Source organism: Merops nubicus, unplaced genomic scaffold (genome assembly GCF_000691845.1).
Source record: "Merops nubicus isolate BGI_N331 unplaced genomic scaffold, ASM69184v1 scaffold3308, whole genome shotgun sequence".
Taxonomy (NCBI): Eukaryota; Metazoa; Chordata; class Aves; order Coraciiformes; family Meropidae; genus Merops; species Merops nubicus.
In genome coordinates, this window is record NW_008627544.1 from 22,372 (window position 1) to 46,368 (window position 23,997).

The 23,997-nt window shown below is 40.5% G+C and overlaps 1 protein-coding gene across 3 annotated transcripts in view; it reads left to right on the plus strand.

Moving 5' to 3' along the window:
* Window positions 1-23,734, plus strand: part of ATP2A2 (ATPase, Ca++ transporting, cardiac muscle, slow twitch 2) — a 46,099-nt gene extending 22,365 nt beyond the window's left edge. Inside the window, exons 6-21 of one of the 3 annotated variants that reach the window (XR_608191.1) lie at window positions 1-61; window positions 1,984-2,069; window positions 2,978-3,442; window positions 6,147-6,235; window positions 9,410-9,512; window positions 10,036-10,167; window positions 10,267-10,389; window positions 10,558-10,776; window positions 11,983-12,318; window positions 12,564-12,784; window positions 13,833-14,035; window positions 15,288-15,373; window positions 15,777-15,910; window positions 16,948-17,065; window positions 17,181-18,715; window positions 22,621-23,734. The exon at window positions 1-61 is cut by the window's left edge and continues 44 nt beyond it. Coding sequence is in view for 2 of the 3 variants with exons in the window: in XM_008946327.1 (XP_008944575.1) it covers window positions 1-61; window positions 1,984-2,069; window positions 2,978-3,442; window positions 6,147-6,235; window positions 9,410-9,512; window positions 10,036-10,167; window positions 10,267-10,389; window positions 10,558-10,776; window positions 11,983-12,318; window positions 12,564-12,784; window positions 13,833-14,035; window positions 15,288-15,373; window positions 15,777-15,910; window positions 16,948-17,065; window positions 17,181-17,450 (2,646 nt within the window). In the remaining variant the exon portion in view is untranslated. Of the gene's footprint in view, window positions 62-1,983; window positions 2,070-2,977; window positions 3,443-6,146; window positions 6,236-9,409; window positions 9,513-10,035; window positions 10,168-10,266; window positions 10,390-10,557; window positions 10,777-11,982; window positions 12,319-12,563; window positions 12,785-13,832; window positions 14,036-15,287; window positions 15,374-15,776; window positions 15,911-16,947; window positions 17,066-17,180; window positions 18,813-22,620 lie in introns of those variants that run through there. The other 2 variants (XM_008946328.1, XM_008946327.1) reach the window with 2 other exon arrangements.
* Window positions 23,735-23,997: the final 263 nt, after the last annotated feature.

Here is a 23,997-nt window from a genome sequence, read left to right on the forward strand (position 1 = left end):
GATATAAGAATTACTTCTATCAAATCTACAACTCTAAGGGTAGACCAGTCAATTCTCACAGGTATCACTTCTGTGAATTTTGGATAATTATGTGCATAATTAGAGGTATTTTCCACAATTTGTTTAGAATAATCCATTAGAAACCAGCCAGTAGCTATTCACATACTACGTTTCATTCAAGTGCAGTAAACTTTTGGTGCAGTAACAACTCTTTGAGTGGCTGAATGTGTTACTTCATTATTGGCTTTAATGTTCACTTCAGTGGGATGAACATTCTTGCTGTGACTTGTAATGCTTTTTTTGGTCTTTCTTCTCCCTGTTAGAGACAGACACTAGTAACTTGTGGGAAACTAAAATAAAAATTTAAGTATTTCTGTTCGAGTTTATGCAGTCTTCTAGGTTTGTACATGGGATGAACATTCTTCCTGTGACTTGTAATGCTTTCTTTGGTCTTTCTTCTCCCTGTTAGAGATAGACACTAGTAACTTGTGGGAAAATAAAATAAAAATTTAAGTATTTCTATTTGAGTTTATGCAGTCTTCTAGGTTTGTACATCATGTAATTGCTCAAGTAGGAGAGTATGGAAATCTTACTAAATGTCTTCTGTAACAGTTGTCCATTTTTCCTCACAAGAGAGAATAGCTTTTGAACTAGAGGCAGCTTTTAAGCTGCTGTTACTACAGACTCAGTACACCAAAGCCTTATTTGCTGAATTTCTGTGCACCCACATTCATGTGTTTTTCTGGTACCAGCTCTCAAGGGCAGGAGCTATATTTAGAGCACTTTTCAGATTTGTTGAAAACAAAACAAAGTAGCAGTCCTTCTGACTATAGGAGAAGCTAGGAATCAACCAAGCATGCTACAAAAGTTTTTCTCTCAGCTGGAACACAAAGATCTGTCTGCCTGTTTTGGTAGCATAAGTTAATGTTAACTAGCCCTGAATTTTAAAATGGTCAAGTGTTTGTAGGAAACTTTTTTTTTTTTATCCTCAAATCTGTCTTGAAACAGACCCCAAAGTTTCTCAGTACAGATCCTGAGTAGCACAGAACTGATCAAGCTTACTTAGGCTTAGCATGAGAAGATGTAAGATTCCATGTTTATCAAGCAATCAGAACTAAGTAGAAGAAATCATCCATCTGAAGTCTGTATAAAGGGAATAATTCCTTGCCTTTGTTTAAATAACAGATCTATTTTAAATAAAACCTTTTCTGTTTTCCACCTATTTGATGTTATTGATTGAGTCTAACTCATAAAGTAGAACTGAAATCTAAGATGCTGCTTAAGAAAGCTTTTAAAAGTAAGAAGCTTTGGCTCACTTGAGCTTACATAAAGTAGTGTGTGTGCTCTTAGCTTCAGCTGCTGAGTTACCACCTTGTGGAATCTGATCTTTTTCTACAGAAAATAAACTTTTCTATTGATGTTTTTATGGAGGAGTTCTCTGAAGAGTTCCACCTAAAGGAGTTAACTAACAGATGGCAGCATGACATTTAAAATAGATAAATAAAATTAAAGTCTGCCAATATAACTGATGTATGTCATCACAGACATGTAACTGTGTTAATGTCTTATTTAAAAGAGAACATACCTTTTCCAGTGCATAGAGAACAGAAATGCTTGGTACTGCATGAGAAGCACACAAAACATCTAATCCATGCAGTAGTTCTTGCTGTGTGAACTGGAGGAGTGGAGTACCTGCTTGTTTGACCACTCTTCATATTCCTTAAAATACATGGTGTAAGCCTCAATCCTTCTAACTATATCAAATGTTCACTTACTTCCTTTCCTATTTTCATTAAAAGCCAACCATTCATTTTTTTGTTCAGCTGAAGTATTTTGTTTCACTTAAGCAATTAAATAAAATCATTTGAGGAAGGAAGTTTGACAACTGTAAAAAAAACAGGACTGAGAATGATAACTTTTTGATTCCCTACAGGACTCAAGACATGTATAATGTCTTCTTAAAGACTGTTATCTTTATTTCAGGTGAATCTGTGTCTGTTATTAAGCACACTGACCCTGTGCCTGATCCTCGTGCTGTAAACCAAGACAAGAAGAATATGCTTTTCTCTGTAAGTTTTCAAAACTTTTACAGAATAATACTGAAGCTGATAAAAAAAAAAAAATGCAGAACTTCAGGTCTTCACCTAAAAGCTGTACGAGTTCTTTGCTGCAGTCTCTGTGTGTATCTGCATGTGTAACCACACAGTTTGTGAGGAAACTGATTTTTGTCCTTCATGAGAAAGCCTTGAAGGCTGAAGCATGTCCACCTTTACAGTGGTTCTGCACTGCTTTTCTAAAGGAATAGTTTTTAAGACTGATGAGAATGTTTACACAAATTGTGGTGTTCTGTGCTTGAACCTGAGAACTAGCTTCCTGTATAGAAATGAAACAGTCTATTCCAATTTGCTTAAAGGAAGCATTGATGCCTTTCAGATAACAAAATACCAATTCCACTTACTGATGGTAGGCTCCTTGCAGAAACTGTTCTGTCTCATATCAAGTGTATTGACACAGGGAGCCCCTCAGAACACATCTATTACTCAAAACAGACAGTATTAAATCTGGCAAATGGAAATCCTAATAAAAGGAAAACCACACTTAAGATTCCAGTCAGAGTACATACTGCTTACTCAACAGCTGGGTTTGACTGTGCTGCTTATAACAGATCAATACTGATTCATTTTGAGCCCATTCTGTAAGCAGAAATTCTGCACTGTTATATTCTTTTACAGATACTGGAGAATATAATTCTCTTCCTCTTCACCTTTTTCCATATTGTACCTGAAACAGAGTCTGGACTTGTTTAAGGTGGTTTTTGTTTTTCTCTAAATTTAAAAACAAAACACCAAAAAACTCCAGCCAAAAACACAACAAAACCCCTAAACCACAATAACACAACAACAACAAAAACACACCACCAAAACCTGTTTCTGAATTGACTACAAGTTTTCTCTTCCCTTTTCTTTGCTTACATTAGGGTACTAATATTGCTGCTGGTAAAGCCATGGGAGTGGTTATTGCAACAGGAGTAAACACTGAAATTGGCAAAATCCGTGATGAGATGGTGGCTACTGAACAAGAGAGAACCCCACTCCAACAGAAACTGGATGAGTTTGGGGAGCAGCTGTCTAAAGTCATCTCACTTATCTGCATTGCTGTTTGGATAATAAACATCGGTCACTTCAACGATCCGGTTCACGGGGGCTCCTGGATTCGAGGTGCTATCTATTACTTCAAAATCGCTGTTGCTCTTGCTGTTGCTGCCATTCCTGAGGGTCTGCCTGCTGTCATTACCACCTGCCTGGCTCTTGGGACCCGCAGAATGGCCAAGAAGAACGCTATTGTTAGAAGTCTTCCCTCTGTGGAGACCTTGGGTTGCACCTCAGTTATTTGCTCGGACAAGACCGGTACTCTGACCACGAATCAGATGTCAGTCTGCAGGGTATGTTGGATGGGCTGCTTCCATTCTGACTTTTCTTCCTCAGCCACTCTGTTTGAATAGTCAGCATTGCCTGAATTCTTTTGATCTCTTTTAGTCCTCATATCATCAAAATCTTGCTGTATTTTCCTAAGATAATCTTCCACTTCTAATTCAGTTTTCCACTGGGTGGTGTTTAAGGCTTTTATCTCTTCCCTTTTTTAGTCATGGCCAAAAATAGCTGTACCCACACTCGATGGAAGAGAAAGTGGTTTGCAAGCAGCTTTCCATTGACTTGTCTGTAAGCCATTCAGTCTACTGGTAATTATTTAGGATGATTTATTCACTTTCAGAAAGGTGGGATAGTTACACTGTAGAAATAGGGTGTGTCAGTGTAAAACACTTGCCTCTTTAATTTGGCAAGATGACAATGGTGGAGAAACGTGGCCATGAGAAAAAGGCAGATGATTTACTACAGTAACTTGGATGGTCCAAAGTATTTTCACTACTGAGTGGTTCCACCTTTATTTGGTTATCTTATCTTCAGTAGCTCTTGCTGGCCTGATGTAGATCACTGTAGTGTTTTATATGTGCAATATTGTCTGACTAATCTGGCAACTTGGAGGTGCAGTCGACCCTGTCCCCAGCATTGCCAGGGTCATCTTCAATGTATGGCATAGTTTTAGGTAAACCTAAGTTACATGCCCACCCTCCCTTCCCCCCAGTATTCTTTCTATGTTGATGACTTTGGTACTCTTATAGGTGGTCACTCAACACAATGCACATTCAGTTACCAGTTCTCTATGCTTCTCATATATTTGATATCCTGTGTAGAAGTTTTATGGAGAAAACATTAAATTCTTCTGTGGAGTAATGGTTGATGTTGAGTGGCATAGTAAGTCTTATGACAGCAAATATTCAGAGTCATTACATGGGGTTGGAATCCCAGATGTGTAAATGCTGAGTGCTGCACATCAGTGGCAAAAGTTTGTAAGCCCCAAGCGCTTTGTTCTCAAGTGATTGATTGGCTCTTTCTTTCTCACTGGTGGTTGACTTATTCTACTTCCTTAAGTATTGTAGTATTTATACCTAAGAGACATAAAGCAGCTGCTCATCAGTATTCCAGAGGAGGTTACTTGCAGTAGAGTTGCATAACTGCCCTAGTCTTTGCAGGGTTTTTTTCATCATGCAGATGCCAAAAGCAGAAGGCTTCCTGGTTAACTCATCATTTAAGTTGTGTTTATTTAAAAGCTCAAAATGCTCTACTCCGTATATTTAGAGGGCTAAGTGTTTTAGCTCTTGTGCAGTACAACTTAATTTGGTTCCTTGTTAACCTCTGACAGCTACAGAACAACCTTAATTGCAAGATTTTGCAAAATGTAGCAAAATCCTAATACCTGTAAACAATACACTCATTCTTGGTTTCCCTCTAAGTAGAAAGGTTGCTTAGCTTTTTAAGAAGACTGGTTTACTACAGTAATTCCCCTTGTAGTTTTAGTTTTTGTGTTAAGTAGTAACTCCTGAGTGTCCAGAGGAGCCCTGTACTAAAACAATTCTATCAGAAATCATGCCACTTTAGGAGGAGACTTGAGGGATTATTTGTTGTCTTCCTGTGATAGATCCCTCTGAGAATGCATTTACTATGCTCTGTGGGCTTTTAAATTTATCACATTGTCTAGATTTTTGATTTTTAAAATGACTTTGAACAGAGGTTGATACAGAACACCTAATGATTAGGCTGCTTGCCTAAGACACAAGGCAGCATGAGGGGAAGCAAGACCTTGCTAAAGTGTGGTCTGGCAAAACGGTTCAGACTGACCAAGGGGTGAGAAGTTCCATTAAGATACACTACCACTTAGAGAGAGGTTTTCTTCTCTAGGACCACTCCAGCAAGTCATAAGAGTATGACAGCTTCAGGCACTGTTTTTTTTTATCTCCATCTTCCCAGATGTGGTTCTGCCTGTAGCTTTCCTAGAAAGGAAACAGAAACAAAGAGAAGACTCAGATGAGGGTGTCTTTTGGGGTACAACTGCATCCTTCCACTTGGTGTCTTTATCTGAAACGAGCATTTCAGCCTGTGCTGGAAGGACACTAGAGCTGTCTGAAGGTTTTTAAGCCACCAGTGTACTGGTTGGCAAAGTGACTTATAACTGGAAAACCAGGACAAGAAGTACTTTCACTTAGTGCTTGGTATTAAGGGAAACTCTCCATAGTCTGGCTCTTGCCTAGAACATCACCTCTTGATCTAGAAGCTTCTTTTATCTGTAGACACTTTTATTTTTACTTCATCAAGAACTGTCTATTTCCAAGCTGCCCTGTGCTGCTTTTGATTGGAACTGTGGTTTCAAACATACATGTGAGAATTGATGTACAAGCCTGAAGCCTAGGGGGAGTTTGGGTGTAGTCAGGATTATCAAGTGGATGTGTGAGTAGTCTTGACAGCTGAAGTGTACATAGTTTATGCATTTTTCAACTTTTTGATGTACTTGTCCTTTGAAAACTGAATTATGGCACATCTGTTAAACAGAAGAGCTGTTTTCTGTACTTTGTGCTTCAGTATAGGGAACTGTTCAAACGTGTATTGGACCAGAGTGCAGAGAATTATATCTGGTTCTGTCTAGTTGATTCAACCTGAACTCGCCTCTCTTACCTGCTTGCTTATGGCCTGTTTAAATCTCTTGCATTAATTATTGTTCAAAGGTGGTAATGCTTCTAACTCTAATTTCAGATGTTTATCCTGGACAGAGTAGAAGGAGATAGCTGTTCTCTGAACGAATTTACTGTAACTGGTTCAACATATGCTCCCATGGGAGAAGTGTAAGTGTTCTGGTGAAGTTAAATACTTGTCTCTTTATGCATTGACTATTGCATTTGGCTTGAAAAGTGATGCATGTAATATTCAATAGTGATTGTTAATAAATGAAAGCTCAACCAGTAAGAATGCACACTGAAGGGCTAAGGGGGAAGCAATTAACAGTGAAAGGAAGTGATATTTTAGAAAAGTAAACCTTTGTGGACCTTAACTTAGTACAATCTCCAGTATTGCAATGTTCCTTTGAGAATCTAAAAATAAATTTGGAGTAGGTTGAGAGGATTTATTTTGCTGAAATCTTCCTGGGCTGAGATTAGCTCTCCTAGTGCTTCAGAATGAGGCTTTATTTTAAAAAGCAGCATAAATGTGAAGATTTTTTTTCCTAAAGCATCTTACTGAAATGTATTCGAGTTGATTCTTAAATTTACTGTAATTTCCTGTCTCCAGTCCTCAATAGTTTATTTGACTCAGTGCATCTGTACTTGCACAGATATGTGTGTGTTTTTCTCAGCCTTTGGTATTTGAGCTGGTGTTAAGCCCACTCCCTTAGGGAAGGAATGATACATTTAGTTTACTTGATTTGTTGCAAGTCTCTACTAGTGGGAAACATGGTTCATCCTGAAAGCTTTAGCAATTTTTAGGGTTCTATTTCTAGGAGAGCCTTTTCTTACTGGATTGTTACAACTCCTTTTACTTGGCCAGTTTTTCATGTGCTTTTAATCTTATCACTTCAGTTTTACTTGCAGAGTAGAATTCTACTATGTCTGAAGTAGAATTAAGATTCAATTATTGTAAACATCTCAACCTTGTGGAGTTTCATGTGCCTGTCCCTGACTCCATGCAATCTTCACCAATCTCAGTACTGATTATCTCAGTTTAATTGTCACAGCAGTTAAGACGGTGCTGTTCTCAGCAGTGGGAAATCTTAATTCCCCAGTTCTCTTTGTTCTCTTTGCTAATTGCTGTCCAAAGCTTATGCTTTCATTTCAGGAGACAGCACTTACTTAGGCAAGGTGACATTCTAGATCTGGTGAAGCATCCAGCTTTTATGCTTTAGCTGCTCTTGCAGGAACTCTAGACAAACAAAATAATAAAATAGAGTGTGGTGGCAGATGTCGAGAGTAATAAGGCAGTCATCAATGTATGATAATGTTCTGTTTTTACTTGCTAAAACTGGGGAAATGTGAACAAGCATGTTAATTGTGCTGCGTGCACGTACGTAAAGAGGTTCTGTGAAAGGGAAATTACCACAGAGAAGCTGTTATTGGAGCATAAGGAAAGAAATAGCTAAATTCTCAAACCTTTAGGGCTGATTGATTTCCACGCTTATGGACGGCTTCTTTAAATGGGTGGCTTTGTAAGGATTTTAAATAAGGTGCCTGACTTCATCTTGGATTGCAAACTGTCACTGAAAACAAAGTTTGATGGGGACCTTAGGAGGCAGTCTGGTCCATTGCACTGCCCCAGAGCAGGACCTGCTCTAGAGAGGAACCATTCCTGACAGATGTTTCTTTCTTGTTCTGACTTTCAGATACTGTTGTCTCCCACAGCTGTATAGGCAGCCCACTCAAATAAGTCTCTTTAAGTCTTTGGAAATAGTTCTTCCCAGGGATGTTAGGAGTTTGTCAAGCAGTTTGCAGTAATTTTGGGGCTCAGCACATGAATGTGCATGCTCACTTGCAAACAGAGCATAAAAGAATAATAAAGAACTGCAGCAAAAGCTAGCAGATTGCATTTGACCTTCAGATGAGTTTCTCTTCAGCTAATGGAGAAGCCTGAAGTTCTAAGGAAAAAAACCCAAACCTCTTATCCAGAACTGATGCCAGCAACTTAGACTCCACGTGCTTCCCATTCTTTAGAAATTGTTGATAAGTAACACATAGGCAAGGTGGGAAACAAACAAACAAAAGAACCAGGAAAAACTGCTGTAACAAGTTCTGGATATTCAAACATGCTACTTTTCTTCAAGTTCAGAGCAGGTGAAAGCAGCAAGTATTGGCTGTGGCAGATGAGGTGATACACTGAGAGCTGCTGGGAAGTTGAAAGAGTTGAGAGTTCATAGCTGCTGCTTAATGGCTCTAGAATTATATGCAAAATGAAATCTAAAAAAATGCTTGGTTTGTTTGTTTTTTTTTTTTAAGATGCATTTTGTTCATGTGCTGTGTTATACAACACTGGAATTTGTTTGCTACAAGAGCCTGAACAAAAGCTTACGTAACTGGACATGTCCTAGTCAATGTTGTGAATTCTTATGGGGTAGTGACCCATGGATTTTTACCACCAGACTTTTTTACCCCTCCTAGAGAGCTTCAATGAAAGATATTATATATGAGTTATGTCTTGCTAAATTTAGTAGGGGGAAAAGTAACAGTGTTGAACACTGTCTTCCTGCTTTTGTGCTCACTCTGAAGGTGTGCTAGTGTTTCAGAAAAGGAATTCATTTACTGTCTGTTTCCAAATGTGAAAGCAGAGACGTTGATTCTTATTTGTGATGTCCAAATGGTGCATTACTTTAGGAAAGTTTATCTTCACTCTTCTAAAGACTTCAGGTATTAAGTGTATCTGACTACTGGAAAAGATTATCTACTAGAATAGAGTATTTCCTTTCTAGTGGAATTTTTATTGTGAAACGACTTCAATTTTCATTAGTTTAGGAGTTTCACACGTAGTACAGATTGATTTTAAGAAATGAAGGAGACCAAATCTGCTTTTATGCCTGCTTGGTGCATGTGTTTCATGCATGGCAGTAAATCTGCAGAACGTGCAGTAAGGCTAAGGCAGCTGAACTCCTAAGGTGTGCAACAATATCCTAAAATGTCCTACCCAGAACTCCCCTCCAAGTCCTGCACGTACCCTAGTACTGCTTTCGTGTGTGTCTTCACTGAGCTCTTGACTTCTGCCTTGCTGGATGCCTGTCACTGGAGGCAAGGCTTTGTAATTCAGGGAGTGAGGCCATTGATAATCATGTCATTCTGTTCCTGGCTCTTTGATCTAAAGTTGAGAACTCACTTTTATCGAACCTCTTCTTCTCAACAAGTTCTGATTCTGTAGTTCCAAGTCCGTAATTAATAAGCTTTGTACTAAACGGAAATACAGTAAAGGGATTAAAGAAAGGGAAAAGATGAGATGCTGATACTAAATAACTAACTTAAATCTCCCTGTTTTCTTCCTTTGGAAAGGCATAAAGATGACAAACTTATTAAATGTAGCCAGTATGATGGCCTGGTGGAACTTGCAACGATCTGTGCGCTCTGTAACGATTCCTCTTTGGATTACAATGAAGTAAGTACATGTCCTAGAACAGCAGAGAGCATGAGAATGAGGCTGCAAGTTTATTCCCATCTGTCTAATACCTTTCAGTAGTAAACCCCTTTCCAGTCAAGGGTGAGAGTGTTTAGGTCCTCTTAAGTATTAATTCTGGGAATGACTTGTTTGTTTCAACACTGAGAAAATGAAAGTCAGGCAGCAAGTGTAACCTGGAATTTGGAGATCTGGTGTGTGTAGAACACTGCTGCTTCCTTGCTTTGCCTCACCTTCTTAAAGGTGCTACATCTCATAATGACTTAAGTGCCTGATGATCAAGTACTGACAGCCTTCTCTGCTGGTCTTGAGAGTACTGAAATTTCCTATAAATCATACTCTGCAAAGCTGCCTCTTACAAGTAGTTTTACTTGTTTCATAAGCCATAGTAAATCTTGTTAAGTGTTATTTTTCCGTTTTGAAACTTGAACTGTTGTCTCTGGTGGGTTCCATATGAGGTTTAAAGTAAACTCCTGTGTTTTTGTTTGCTTTGTGTTAACTAAAGGCTAAGGGAGTATATGAAAAAGTTGGTGAAGCTACAGAAACGGCACTTACATGTCTGGTTGAGAAGATGAATGTATTTGACACAGATTTGAAAGGACTTTCTAGAATTGAACGTGCAAATGCTTGCAACTCGGTCAGTAATTCTCTACCTGGCATTCACTGGGGAGTGAGTTTTGTAGGATGTATTATCTAAATGCATTTTAATGCCTTTTTTTTTTTTTTAAAAAAAAAGGTGATAAAACAACTCATGAAGAAGGAATTCACTCTGGAATTCTCAAGAGACAGAAAGTCTATGTCTGTCTATTGCACACCGAACAAACCAAGCCGCACGTCCATGAGCAAGATGTTTGTTAAGGTCAGTTCCTCACTTGACAAGGGCATTTATGGAATGGCTCCAAAAGTAGCTCAATACTAAAAATTAGGGCACAACTCACTGCAGCTTGAAGATGTAAGAAGGACTTTGTAATTTGGGCAAATTTTGTAATGGAAAGGGATTTATTAAGCTTTTTTTTGGCTTTTGCAGGGTGCTCCTGAAGGTGTGATCGACAGATGTACACATGTCCGTGTTGGGAATGCCAAAATACCACTGACCTCAGGAATAAAGCAGAAAATAATGTCTGTCATCAGAGAGTGGGGAACTGGTAGAGACACGTTGCGTTGCTTGGCTCTGGCGACCCATGACAATCCACCCAGGAAAGAGGAAATGAATCTTGAGGACTCCTCAAATTTCATTAACTACGAGGTAGGTTCAGTAAACTATCGTTTTAACACTTCTCCCTCTCCCAAACCAGAGGATGGTGGCTCCTTACGTTTGATTTCTTGAAAAAGTTACAGGTGAGAATTTTCTCTTTGTGGGTATTTTTCATGTCAGACACAATAGCTAGGCCACATGTGGAGAGAATAGTAGTTTAAGAAGAGACGTGTGAAGAAATGGTGTTCTTGATGCTTGGTACACGTGCTGCTGCTTGGCTACAAGCATACAACAGACTCAGTTAAACAGCTAGCTGCAAATTGTATGTAAGTAAGTTCCTTAGGGTCAGAACACCTTAAACTGTTCTCAGAGAGTAACTCTAAAAATATTCCAAAAATTGCACTTTGATTGCAGATTTAATGTTTTTCAGTTTGACATTGCTCAACTGAAAGATCTCTTTCTGCTCTGAGGGTCAAGTTCAATTCCCTGTCTTCATGCTGTCAGCTGCTAAAGCTCTGTCCATGATTATCATCTGAGCTACTCTGTAATTTTCCAATGAAATCCGTATCTAGTATTTAGAGGAGGGAAATGACAACAGTTGCATGAGAGTTCTTGGCTCATGCTCTGTGCTCCTGGCACTGATTGTGAAAAAGAATGACTTGACTGCTTGCAGGTTGCATTTGCAAGGCTGACAACTAGAACACAATTAATAAAACAAGTGCATTTGAAGCAAAATATCTGTTTGGAAAGGTAGGATCCCATTTCAGAGTGTGGTCAAGCCCAGGGAATTAACTGCATCCTCCCATATGTTCGTCATGTAGGTGGTACCATGCAGCATTGTGATTCCAAAAGCATTAAATTCTTTATTTCCTTAGTTGTTAGTGTGCATATAGATTTGTGACCTTTTAGTTCTTCTCCAGCTGTCTGAATTCAGTGTCAGAATTAAAGTACTGTGAAGACCTAGTATGCTGAAACAATAACTCCACTCAAGTAACCCTTTCAGGAAAAAACACCCACCCTGACATAAGAGCAAGTATATAATTTGTAGTTTGACTAAATGGCAGGATGACACAGGCCTTGGTGTCTTAATTACTGAATGTACAACCACAGAATATTGTGGACAGGAATAAAAACAAAGTGTGTTTTTACAAAGTGCGTCGAGACACATTTAGCACTCAAGCAGAATGATTGTTTTGTTCATGTCAGATGAGAAGTCTGCGGGATCTCGCACTAAAACTTGGCGCTGTCTTGTTTCAGACCAACTTGACCTTTGTTGGCTGTGTGGGCATGCTGGATCCACCAAGAATTGAAGTGGCCTCATCTATAAAGCTGTGCAGACAAGCTGGTATTCGAGTGATTATGATTACTGGTGATAATAAGGGCACAGCAGTTGCTATCTGCCGTCGCATCGGTATCTTCGTGGAGGATGAAGATGTTTCTACAAAAGCTTTTACTGGGCGTGAGTTTGATGAACTCTCACTTGCTGCCCAGAGAGATGCTTGTCACCATGCCCGTTGCTTCGCTCGTGTGGAGCCTTCCCACAAATCCAAAATTGTGGAGTTTCTCCAGTCTTTTGATGAGATTACAGCTATGGTAAGTAATTGAACTTTTAACTGGTTTGAAAAGCACACACTGTTTAAACCCAAATTGTGGGTCTCATTCTGGAGAGCACTTGCTTTCACGTTTCCTTTAACTCAAAGCCTCAGAACAGTTCTGCACTTAAATGATTTCTAAAGATTCAAAATCACACCCAGTGCAAAATTCCTTTTTGGTCCTATAGGTGAGTGCTCACCTTATTTTTTTTTTTTTTTTTTTCCTTTTTCAAATTCTTTTTTTAGACTGGGGATGGTGTCAATGATGCCCCTGCACTGAAGAAAGCAGAAATTGGAATCGCTATGGGTTCTGGTACTGCAGTGGCTAAAACTGCTTCTGAAATGGTTTTAGCAGATGACAATTTCTCAACTATTGTAGCTGCTGTGGAAGAGGGACGTGCAATTTATAACAACATGAAACAGTTCATCCGTTACTTGATCTCCTCCAATGTTGGAGAAGTTGTTTGGTAAGTTTAAAATGATGTGGTGGTGGTTTTTTTTTCTCTCAACTAGAGTAGTGATGATGGAGTATTTTGGAGTTACTTATTTACTTCCTCTATTTCTCACTAAAACCAGAGAAACAGGTTCTCCAGGTAGCTGATAGTTGTGATTGTGCAGAAATCTGCATACTTCTAGCCTAGTCTTTAGTGGAGAATTTTAGCATGCCACAAAAGATACATATTGCATTGAGTATAATATTCTAGCTCAGTAGGTGGTAAAATGCTTTAGTTATTTCTGTGATTGGAGTAATTATCTAGAATAGGAAAAAACCTGAATCAAATATTACAAGATCTGCTATTTCAGATAACTGAGGCACAGACAAAACTTAGATGTTTGTTTAACCTCAAGTTACAGAAGAATGTGTCTTCTGTGTTTGGGAAGGAATGGTGACCCAAGGCCACAGAACACATCTCTGGTAACAAAATGTAAATACTGATCTCCTAAAAGTTGCTTATATCAAAACATACTTTCTGCCAGAGTGGAATATAACACAGCAATTGTCTTGCCTTGTCTTATAAACTTTAAAGCTGTCCTTTGTGTGGCTCTTGCTGCAGCCGCTGTTTCTGTTCTGTTTATTCACACAGGCTTGGAGCCCTGGAGGGTACATGCTCATTAAATTTTTGCAGGGCCTAGCAGTAATCTAGCTAAATGAAGCTAAGGCATTGGAGCTAAAATGCTATGATGTCTGCAAAAGTTTAGTATCTTTTATAAAAGTGATATAAAAGTATCTTTATGCATGTATGTATGTGTTTACCTATACAGAAAAAAACAAGGCTGAAGCAGAAACTCTTCAGTTCAAGTTACTAGAAGATAACGCTTCAAAACTTATATGCCAGTGGTTAGAAGTGTTTGCTCTTGGTTTTTTTGTACTTATGTGAATGTTCAGCTTGTACAAAGGTATCCATTGAATATCACAAGAGAACAGAGTTGATGCCACAGGCTTAGGCTTACACGTTCAAAGCACTTATTTACATGCACAAGAATACGCTTCTAATTGGTGGCTTTTTTTTATAGTATCTTCTTGACTGCTGCCCTGGGTTTTCCTGAAGCTCTAATTCCTGTCCAGCTGCTATGGGTAAACCTTGTGACGGATGGTCTCCCTGCTACTGCTCTGGGCTTTAATCCTCCTGATCTTGATATCATGAATAAGCCACCACGCAACCCAAAGGAGCCCCTGATCAGTGGATGGCTCTTCTTCCGTTACCTGGCTATTGGATGTGAGTAGGAACAGCTTTGCACTTGAAGCATAGGCATTCTTTTTTAGATCCAGATGAAAGCAGTTTGTCTAATCTCCTTTTATGCTGAAATCCTGAAAGCTAGCAATAGATGTTCTGTGGAACTGGTATTCTTCCTTTATTTTGTTTTGGGATTCACACTTTGTTTTGCATATTTGCAGGCAGTGCTGTGAAAGGAACAGTAAAGTTGAGATTTTCTTATATTTTTTTTCCATTAGTAGTAACTGGGGCACCAAAACCCCTAGTTGCATAACATCAGTATGACATTCACTGCTTTATCAGAAACTTTTGATTTGGACAAGTAGGAAACCATTAGAAACTTTTTAACTGCTATACTGGATTAGACCCTCAAAGCTGCCTGACAGTGGAGGGTGGTAAAAGTCCTCAGTGGGGAGAAGCCCTTCAGGAATGGATGAGCCTAGGGCTGAGTCTGACCTCTGTCCTTAAGGAGCCACCTACTCATCTCTACCCATTTGACTCATTCTAGGCTGAAATTCTTTCAGCTCAGAGCACTGAGACGTCAGATTTTAGCTTGTCCATGCAGTAGCTGTCAGCCGTAGGGAGATGAGCATGTTGTGGGACTGAAGTGAAGAACCAGGACCAGCTGTTAGTGGAGGCACAGCTGCATTAGCTGTTGAGGTTGTACATAGAACCAGTTCTGGAAATGACTACTCTCACCTATCTAACCTAACATTTTTGTGCTTAAGTAGAGGAACACAACAGGTTTGCTGGCCTGGCTATAACTGGGGAAGATAAAGGAGTATCAGTTCCTGAAATCAAATACATTTGTGAAATCAGTGGTGGATGTAGATTTAAAGCTTAGCTACTATAAAGCTAGAATAAACCTATAGTGCACCCTGGCCTCATGCCAGAAGTGGTCACCTTTAGTTTTCCTGATTTCATAGATCTCAAAGTAAGTAAACCTCAGTATTAGGTAAGGTAAGTACAGACACATTGAGTTCTGGGAGGGAAAAAGGAAAATGGTAAGTTGATACCCTTGTTTGCCTTCAGTTCTAACTGTCAGCTTCCAGCAGCAGGTATTAGAACCTGCCCAACAGTCGAGTATTTAACAGGTTTTGAAGTTACAACCAGTGGAGCAGATTTCATGCATAGGAGATAGATGAATCACAGTGTCTTGGGGTTTTTTACAGTACAGGAGGTGTTGTGATAGAAGTTTGTGTGGCAAGTTGCCAACAGGTCACAGCACTGACAAAACCACTTTGTTCTCTTTAAGGTTATGTTGGTGCTGCCACAGTGGGTGCTGCTGCTTGGTGGTTCATTGCTGCTGATGGTGGTCCAAGAGTTACCTTTTACCAGCTGGTATTTGCTCTGTTTAATATCTTGGGGGGAGAGGGGAGGTATCTGTATGTGCTGCTTTCATACTGTTACTGAAATGACTGTAGAAAAACAGTAGGTTATAGAAATTTATGTAATGAGGTGTTTTCAGACTTCTTATTGTCCACTTGATCATAATTAATTACTTTTAGTACTAGAGCTCAAAGGTGGGATACTTGAGCTTCTAACCAATTTGAAGGACTAACTGTTGTCTGGCAAGTAAAAGAGTACTGGTGATTTTTCTGAAGCTGGCAAAAGTTTAAACCCAGTGCTTATAGAAGTCATATTAGGTTTTGGTTTTTGTAATACTTGCTGTTTATTTCATATTTGCCTGTTCTACACTTTAAAAGTGAGTTCACTGCCACAGCTTAACATTGTTCTGTTCTAGAGCCACTTCCTGCAGTGCAAGGAGGACAATCCAGACTTCTCGGGGATCGACTGTGTGGTTTTTGAGTCTCCATATCCAATGACAATGGCTCTGTCTGTGCTTGTCACCATAGAGATGTGCAATGCCCTCAACAGGTTCGTATGTCCAGACAGGAAACTGGCCTCTGCACAGCTTATCCAAAATCCTGCTTCTTGTGAGATTTGGTTCTTAGTGCATGGGCAGCTCAACTAATGAAGAATGAGTCTTATTTCCTTTCTGAATCCTGGTAGTGCAAACAAAATGATTCTCCCTTGGATAACATTTGGGATCTCTTGTCACAAAGTGTATTTTTAAGTCTGCCAATTCACTCTAGTATTATACTAAGCATGAGCAACTGAAATATTTTCCATTATTTCTAATCTAAGCTTAATCAATCAGATTATCCCTCCTATGTTGGTCTAAAGTGATATCAAGGAGAACTAAATTAAGAATGCTGAAGATATGGAAAATAGTTTTTCTTGCCCTAAGGGAGTGTGGGTTCAGCCAATTAATATTAGATTATAAATGGAAACCACTAAATAGCACAATGTCAAGGGTATTTTTCTTCAAATAGCTTAGAGGTCAGTTAATTTAAAAACAAATAAACTTTAGATACAAGTGTACTGCAGTAGTCCTACATAGTAAGATGTTGCTCTACATCTGATGTTCTGGATCTCGGTCTCTTCTGCAGCGTAGCCTAGATGGAGATTGAATCTGAATAATGAGCATTAGGAAGGTGCAAGTCCCTGACTCTGTATAGCCAGTCCCTCAGCCAGCTTGGGAAGAAGTGGCTGCAGCAGGTCCCAACGATAGCCTGGGGAGGACTCTGGTGTGCTGCCAGGCCCTCCCTCCCCCTGCCCCTCCCGTGGGGAGGATGTCGGGGTCTTAGCAAAAAAGACAGACCAGATAGGAGTGGGCAGAACACATGACAGCCTCCAACAATGAATGCCATGCTGAGCTCTGACTGCCCTGCTAAGCAGACTTCCAAGGCAGTTGAAAGCTGCAGCATATAAACAATATCTTGGTGTCTGGCTTTCCTTCACGACGGGGATAATTGTGACTTGCCACGCTGCTCTTCTGCCCAGCTAGTTTCCTGATTCATTGACCTTCCCGCTGGTGTCTTACGTACACGTGTGCCTTGTTTCTCTTGCAGCCTGTCAGAAAATCAGTCCCTGATGAGGATGCCCCCCTGGGAAAACATCTGGCTGGTGGGGGCTATTTGCTTGTCCATGTCACTCCACTTCCTTATCCTTTATGTGGAACCACTGCCAGTAAGTGCACACATCTTACACTCACCCTGAGGTTGGGGACAGGGCACAAACCTGTCTGGAGCTCCAGGCGAGGGCCGGAGGGGAGAAGAGATGTAACACTTGGCTTTTCTTTCAGATTATCTTCCAGATCACACCTCTCAACGTGACGCAGTGGCTGATGGTGTTGAAAATCTCACTACCTGTCATTCTGCTGGATGAAACACTTAAATATGTGGCCCGTAACTACCTGGAACCTGGTAAAGATAGTGTGCGGCCTGCCACCAAACCCTGCTCTTTGTCAGCATGCACCGAAGGAGTGTCCTGGCCCTTTGTGTTCATTACTATGCCCTTGGTTATCTGGCTTTACAGCACAGACACTAACTTTAGTGATATGTTCTGGTCTTGACTGACATGGTGACAAGTTTTACATTCAAAGAAAAAGTTTAACTTAATTTTTTTTATTGTTTAGAGCAACTGTCTATTTCTGCTGAATTTTCACATGAACATATTTGCCGGTGATGGAGGTTTCATAATCTAGATTTTGGTTTTTTTTGCTTTTTTTTGACTTCAGTGGGGGCAATATATTCCTCTTTTATACACAGTTAAAGTGTCCATTGACATGTACAGAGAACTAACACTATTTTATGCAAATATTTTTTTGTAGATGAAAAGCATGTACAGTGTTCTGTTCAATAGTCTACTCATCATGTAAAAAAGTAAATTTTTCTTTTTTTGAGCCAGCGGACACTATCAAACTAAATTGGCAGCAGATTTTAGGGAATGAATGTGTGTTGTCTAAAACTAAAAAAGCATGTAACTGTTTGTCTTCTGCATGATCATCCAAACTTAATTTGTCATGAAGTCAGGTTTTATTCATGAGCGGAACTCTCTGCGCTGGGTAGAGTACTGCTACCTCAGTCAGGATTTCTTCTCCCTTTCCCCTCTTCCTGATCCCTCACTCTTGGCTCTTGACTGTCCTTGTTTACACCAGTTTCTGTGTGAGGTTTGCCTAATCTTGCTTGTGCAGAAAATACCATTCCAGGTGCAGCCTGCTGGGGTTCTTCCATACTCTGAACACAAATAGGGTTGTTTTTTTTAAGATTATTTATTTGTCTATTGTATTTTATTGTAACACACCTTATTTTGCCAGTGTTGCCCATTATGCTGGGATAGAGAGGGCTACTTCTGTCTACTTAGATCTAAACCAAACCTTTTTAACACAATGTGTTTTAATTCAAAAGAGTTTAAGTTGAGTTTTAATACTTTATTTACATGTGTCAGATCTATTTTTTTTTCCCCCCCCTTTAAGATCAAAACTTGTAATGAGACCTGGAAAAATAACTTGCACTGCATAGCTAGAAATTGGATTTCCTACACTTAGGGCACTAATGATGAGTTGTATACATGGAGTTACTCTGCTGGCCTGTTGTTAGCCTGACTTGAAGTAACAAGCTCGTGTGTGTTTTTTGTAAAATCTGTAAATAGCACATGACCAAATTGAACATATTGTATAGAACTATTTTTATTTTAATGTGGCACTAACCACCTTCATTATTACGGTTAATGTTAAAGCATGTTTTCAAATTCAGTCCTGTATCAACAATGTGTAAGTCATTAACAGTCCTAACTGTGGTGTTTTTCTCCAATGCCTTCCAACTTTCATCGACTAAAGTGAGTATTTCTCTTCCATTTCACCATGCCAGTGGTGACTTGCTGTAAAATAGCATATGCTGTATACATGTTGAAGAATAAATAGTAATTTCCTTCATTCCCATGCTGTGTTTTGTCAAACTCTGCTGTGCTACATTATTATCACCACTTTAGACTCTTTGTTTTGTGGTCTGAAGCTCAAATTACTGATTCCAAAGGCAAAGCCCTTGCCTTTGGTTTAGTGCATTTTAGGTCTTGTTTTATAGCACCCAGGAGCCTTAGTGCCTCAAGATCTTACAGCTTTTGGTCTTAAGTTTGAGATAAAATTGGACAAATCTGTAACTTAAGACAGTGACAGCTGTTGATGTGAATGTTTAGTGTCCAAACCACTCTGGTACTTGTGGTCAGGTGCTGGTTTACTCCAAGGCTTTTTTCTGCTCTGAAATGGGGGGTGTCCCCCTGAGCTGAGCCCCCTTCCCCAGGCTCTGGTGCCTGCAGGGCTCATAGTGCAGGCATTCCTCTTTCCAAAACTTCTTGTTTCCAGCGAGCGGAAACGCCTTCTGCAGTGGTCATATGGAAAGGCAAAAGAACAGTCTCAGCTTAACAAGATAGTCTTGGAAAATTGTGGTGGAGTCACCATGTCTTTGTAGAGTAGCAGGTGCTGTGTTATCTTGTGCTGGCTCAGTCTGCTTTCATAACCAAATTCAGACAGCACTCCCGATTCCTCGCAGAGGAAAACGATAGCTAAAAGCTATGTTCTGTTGGTGCCAGCTGGAATCTAGTGAGCACAGATAATTCTCTAGGTTTTCAAGCTTTCAGATAGAGCTGCTAACTTCAAAATACACAGACCCTCTCTGAAATTGCACAGCATTGTGAGTACTCGCTGTTTATACAGACTTTGACTTGTTTAAGTTGATGCTGAAGTGACTCGGGCGGGGAGCTGGACCTGATGATGTAGCAGTAGGTGGATTGCCAGGCTGTAAGCATTTAAAGCCTGTTGAATGCCCTCTTCAGGGTGGAAGAACCTGTCTTTGCCAAACTAAGGTTTTGCATGCCCCAGAACCAATGGCCAGCACTGGCTCTTTGCTGTATCAATAATAAATGAGCAATAGGAGACTTGTCCTTGTTTCTTGAAACAAGAAACTAACAGCTCATGAGATGCAGGAGTCCTTGAGATCAGAAAATGTACAAGTATGTTACTTGTTGGAAATAAGTGTTGGCAAGTTAGTTCTGTGTGCTTCCAATGTAAGGGAGAACCTTTTTCCAGGGCAGGAATGACACTGAATCTTCGAACACTGGTTCTGTGGGAACCTCAGAGCATGGTGTTGGTGGGCTTCTGAAAGTATTGGACTGTCACCATGAACCTCTGCTTCTTGTACAATCCTATTCCTGCGTCTTATGCCAAATAATCCTGCTATATGCCCCCTTTTTCCCTGTCTAAGAAGCCCAAGGGGAAAAGGCCTGTCTGAAGTAGAATTCAGTCTTCAACCACTTCTTTGTTGGATCTGTCTGTGTTGAAGATGAACCTCACTGCTTGTGTCATGGATTTCCACACTGCCATCTGAGAGCTCATTCCTATCGGATGTCTCTGGGCACTTGCATCAGGGCCTTGTGTTTCTTGGAGTTCTCCTTTGAAAGCCAGATGACTGGTGGGTAGATGGAGTGGCTTTCATCCCTTCAGGTTCCCTAGGTTACAGAACAGTCAGGTTTTGTAAGATGCTCCTGCAGGGCCCAAGCCTCTTCATCTACCATCTATCTTTTATTTCTCTCAGTCTTGCTGTCCAAATTTTCCTTGAGTGATAGGCTTCCCTAAGCTCAGCAGTTCCCTCCCTCAGGCTCAATGGCAGCTGTAGCTGTGTTTCAGTACTTCTGCTTTCCAGGTGTTGCCACTGCGTGGTCGATACCTGCCTTCCATGGTCTGGACTGGCCAAATGTTGAGACCAACCATGAGCATCCTTCCAGGCTGAGAAGCACTCTGCCCTGACATCAGTGGCTGCTGCTGGTGATCTTGGAGCTGTGTGCTCTGCATCTCTCTTAACCCTTCTCCCATTGAGTAGACTGTTGGAGGCTGCTTGAGCTTGCTTCTGGCTTTAGAGCAGCGTTGGGCAGCTGATGGATTCTCAGTTACAGAAATGATACAAATGCAGTGCAAGGAAAAATGTTAACTGAAATTATCATCCTTAATTACATAGATCCTGCCACGCCTTACCTATCAGCCCTTTCACCTAGGGAGGCTGAGAAGAAAGGACTCTTCATTTTAGCCTTGCCAACATCTCCAAGTTGAAAGTCTTGCTTAAATTCTTTGTTCCTCTCCATCTTCCTTACTGTCCTAGGGTCATCTGGGGACAGAAAAAGGTACCTGCTCCTTTATTTAATGCGTTAGCCCTGTGAATAAATAAACAGAAGCACTTCTTTAAGCAGAAATAACTCAACGTTACCCAGGCTTCATCTCCCACTCCATTTTTAGAAAATAACTTTATACTTCTCGTTTCCCTTTGCTCGCATCTCACTGAGCTTTTGCATCTCTGCTTGTTCTCTGGATTCCTTGGTGTCCTTGCACATCAATCATGTGATTGATGCTGCCTTATGCCAGGAACACCAGGAAGGATAGCAGCTTACCCTGGGAAACCAGGGGGGGTTTGGTGTGAGAGCAGCTCCTCCTGAATTCCCTGTTCTGAGGCTGGTCCAGATCAGAGCAAAGAAAAGGGTCGGGCAGCTGCAGCTGTATGTCAAATATTTAGACAGGGGCTTTTATCTCCACAGTGCCTCAGGCCCTCTGCTTTCAAATGTGAGCGACTCCAAGTACTGTTTGTGAGCTACACAACGAGCTTTGCGCTGGCATCCAAGCAATAAAAATAGTTCATACTTGGTTTCCCAAAGTATTACTGCAAATAAATAAGTCTGAGAGAAGCTGCAGGAAAAATAAAACAATACCAGCCTGTCAAAATGTGACAAGGCTCATGTTTGTAGGGAGGGCATTTTGGAGAAGGCTAATGGGAAGAAAATGAGTTTTTAATCTGATGATAAAATGCAGTACAGCAGTCCCCTGTCCCTGCTCCAAGAACACAGCCCATGCCCACGCTGGGTGGTAAACAGCTCAAAGATGGTTGAATTTGCTGAGATGAAGGGAGGTAAAACCGATACAGAGTTGTCTGTCTCTTGCACCTGTCTTGTTTACTTTTTTGCACTTCTAACCATTAACTGTTTCCCTAATCTCTGCTAATTACATCCTTAATTACATTAATATGCATTTTCAAATCTTAGCAGGAGAGCCTAAATTTTTAGAGTGTTGAAGCAGTGTTTTGAAGAGCCACCCTCAAGCTCTAGGGCCTCGGAGTACACTGTTCTTCCCCTAGCTGCAAGGCTAACCCTGCGCTCTCTTTAGGGGTAAAGTACAGTAGTAGCTTGGTTACATTGTACTTTACCCTTTGCCTACACATTAATTGTGTAGTTTAACGACTTCTTCAAAGCTTTCCTACTGCTTCCCAGAACAAGCTGCATAACTTGGAAAAGGGACATTGTTAGGTCACTTTGGGGCCAAACTTGCAATGTAATGCCTTAGAAAAACAGCCTTAAAAACTTGAGCTCAAACTGCGTGGCCTGAAACTTGACAGTAGAAATCACAAACAAGTGAGACTCGTTGCCACTAGTCAGGCAGAGAGGCAGAAGCTGCCTGAGCAGGTCTTGGCCCTGCAGTCTGCTGTAGAAGTGCTGCTCTGCCAGGGCTGAGGGGAGCTCTGCTGCGGGCCCCGAGCGCTCTAGGCTTTACAGAGAGTAACCTGAGAGTGTCCCTTCGATGACAGAGCAGCCAGTTACCCAACTTAACATTCTTTCTTCTGTCACTGTTGACCTTAGTCTTGCTTGTATAATGATACTTGGCATTCATCCTTTCATTAACTGATGCCTTTTCTTTCTTTCCTTTTCAGCAATACTGGAGTAATCGCTTCCTAAACAATTTTGCAGAAATGTAAGGTTGTTTTGTTGCGTGCATGTGTTTTTAGCAACACATCTACCAAAACTTCTGCATGTATCATGTGTAAAGATTCTTTGCTTTCCCTAAAACAAAACTCATTGTGTTCTCTGTGGAAGAAATGTGTGGTACCATTAGGACTTCATGATACAGATGTACAAACGTGCAATATAGCTTACCCAGTTGGCAACTCTCTCCTGAGAAGCTTGGTTTCTGTGCTGCGTGGAGAAGAGTTTGTTTATCCTTGAACAAGAATTGCGGAGCTGTCAGCCAGTTTTCCATATTTCTGTATGTAAAACAACAGTTTATACAATGTACAAAATACTGCATGCCTTTGGTTGTAGACAAATCTTTCTCTGTATTGTATCATCCGAACGTACTACTCGGTAACAGCTTATGTACAATGCTCTCCTATTTATAAATTGACAAGATTACAGATGAATGTTAAACCGTAAGCCTCCAGTTCATAACTTTTGGGTTTTTTTTTTATCATGTGTGCAAATCAACCTCTTTTGCACTGTAATGTAACTTATTTTAAATCTAAGGCAGTAAGACAGATGTTGGTGCAATACAAAATATTGTGATGCATTTATCTAAAACAACAGCGGCCGACTGACCCAGACCCCACCACTGCATGTACCACCTCTAGGAGCTGTAAATACGATCCAGTGTCTATTGACATGCTGACAGTACGAAGCATCACACCTAGTTTCATTTGTATCAGGTAAATAAATTTATTCTACCAGACGTCCTCTGCGTGGTATTTGATGCACTTTGTTTCCTGCAGGTACACGCGTACGTTCTTCAGCGCTCTCTTACATTCATGCTGGGATGACACTTACTAGCACCAACACCATTGCAATCTTTCCTCCTAGAACTATGCAGATGCCAGCTGCTCCTCCGGCAGTCCTGACCTCCTCGCTGGTGTGATTTCCTCTGTCCAGGGGCTTGTGTGTGTGTGTGTTTAAGGGACACTGTCAAGTACTTTGATCACTCGATTTTTTTAAAATGCTCCATTGTTTGTAAAATCCCTCTGAGAAACTGAAAAATAAACATTTCTTTCCCAACTACATCTTTATTTTTTTGTCCTTTTCTGTTTTTCTAAATTGCCCCAACCTGAAGTAGCTGCTACTCTCTTTCCCCTTCTGTGGGCAAAAGGAAGAGGACCCATGTGTGGTTGCTCACACACACAGCCCGCTGAGAGCGCTCCCCTCAGTTCAGCTTAGTCCATCCCCAAAACCAGGGCACTCCCTGGGTACAAGTGGGATTTTCTAAGTGTCCAAGACCCATAAATTGAGTTCTGTTTGGAGTAAGAGGAGGGCGAGCCTCTCTA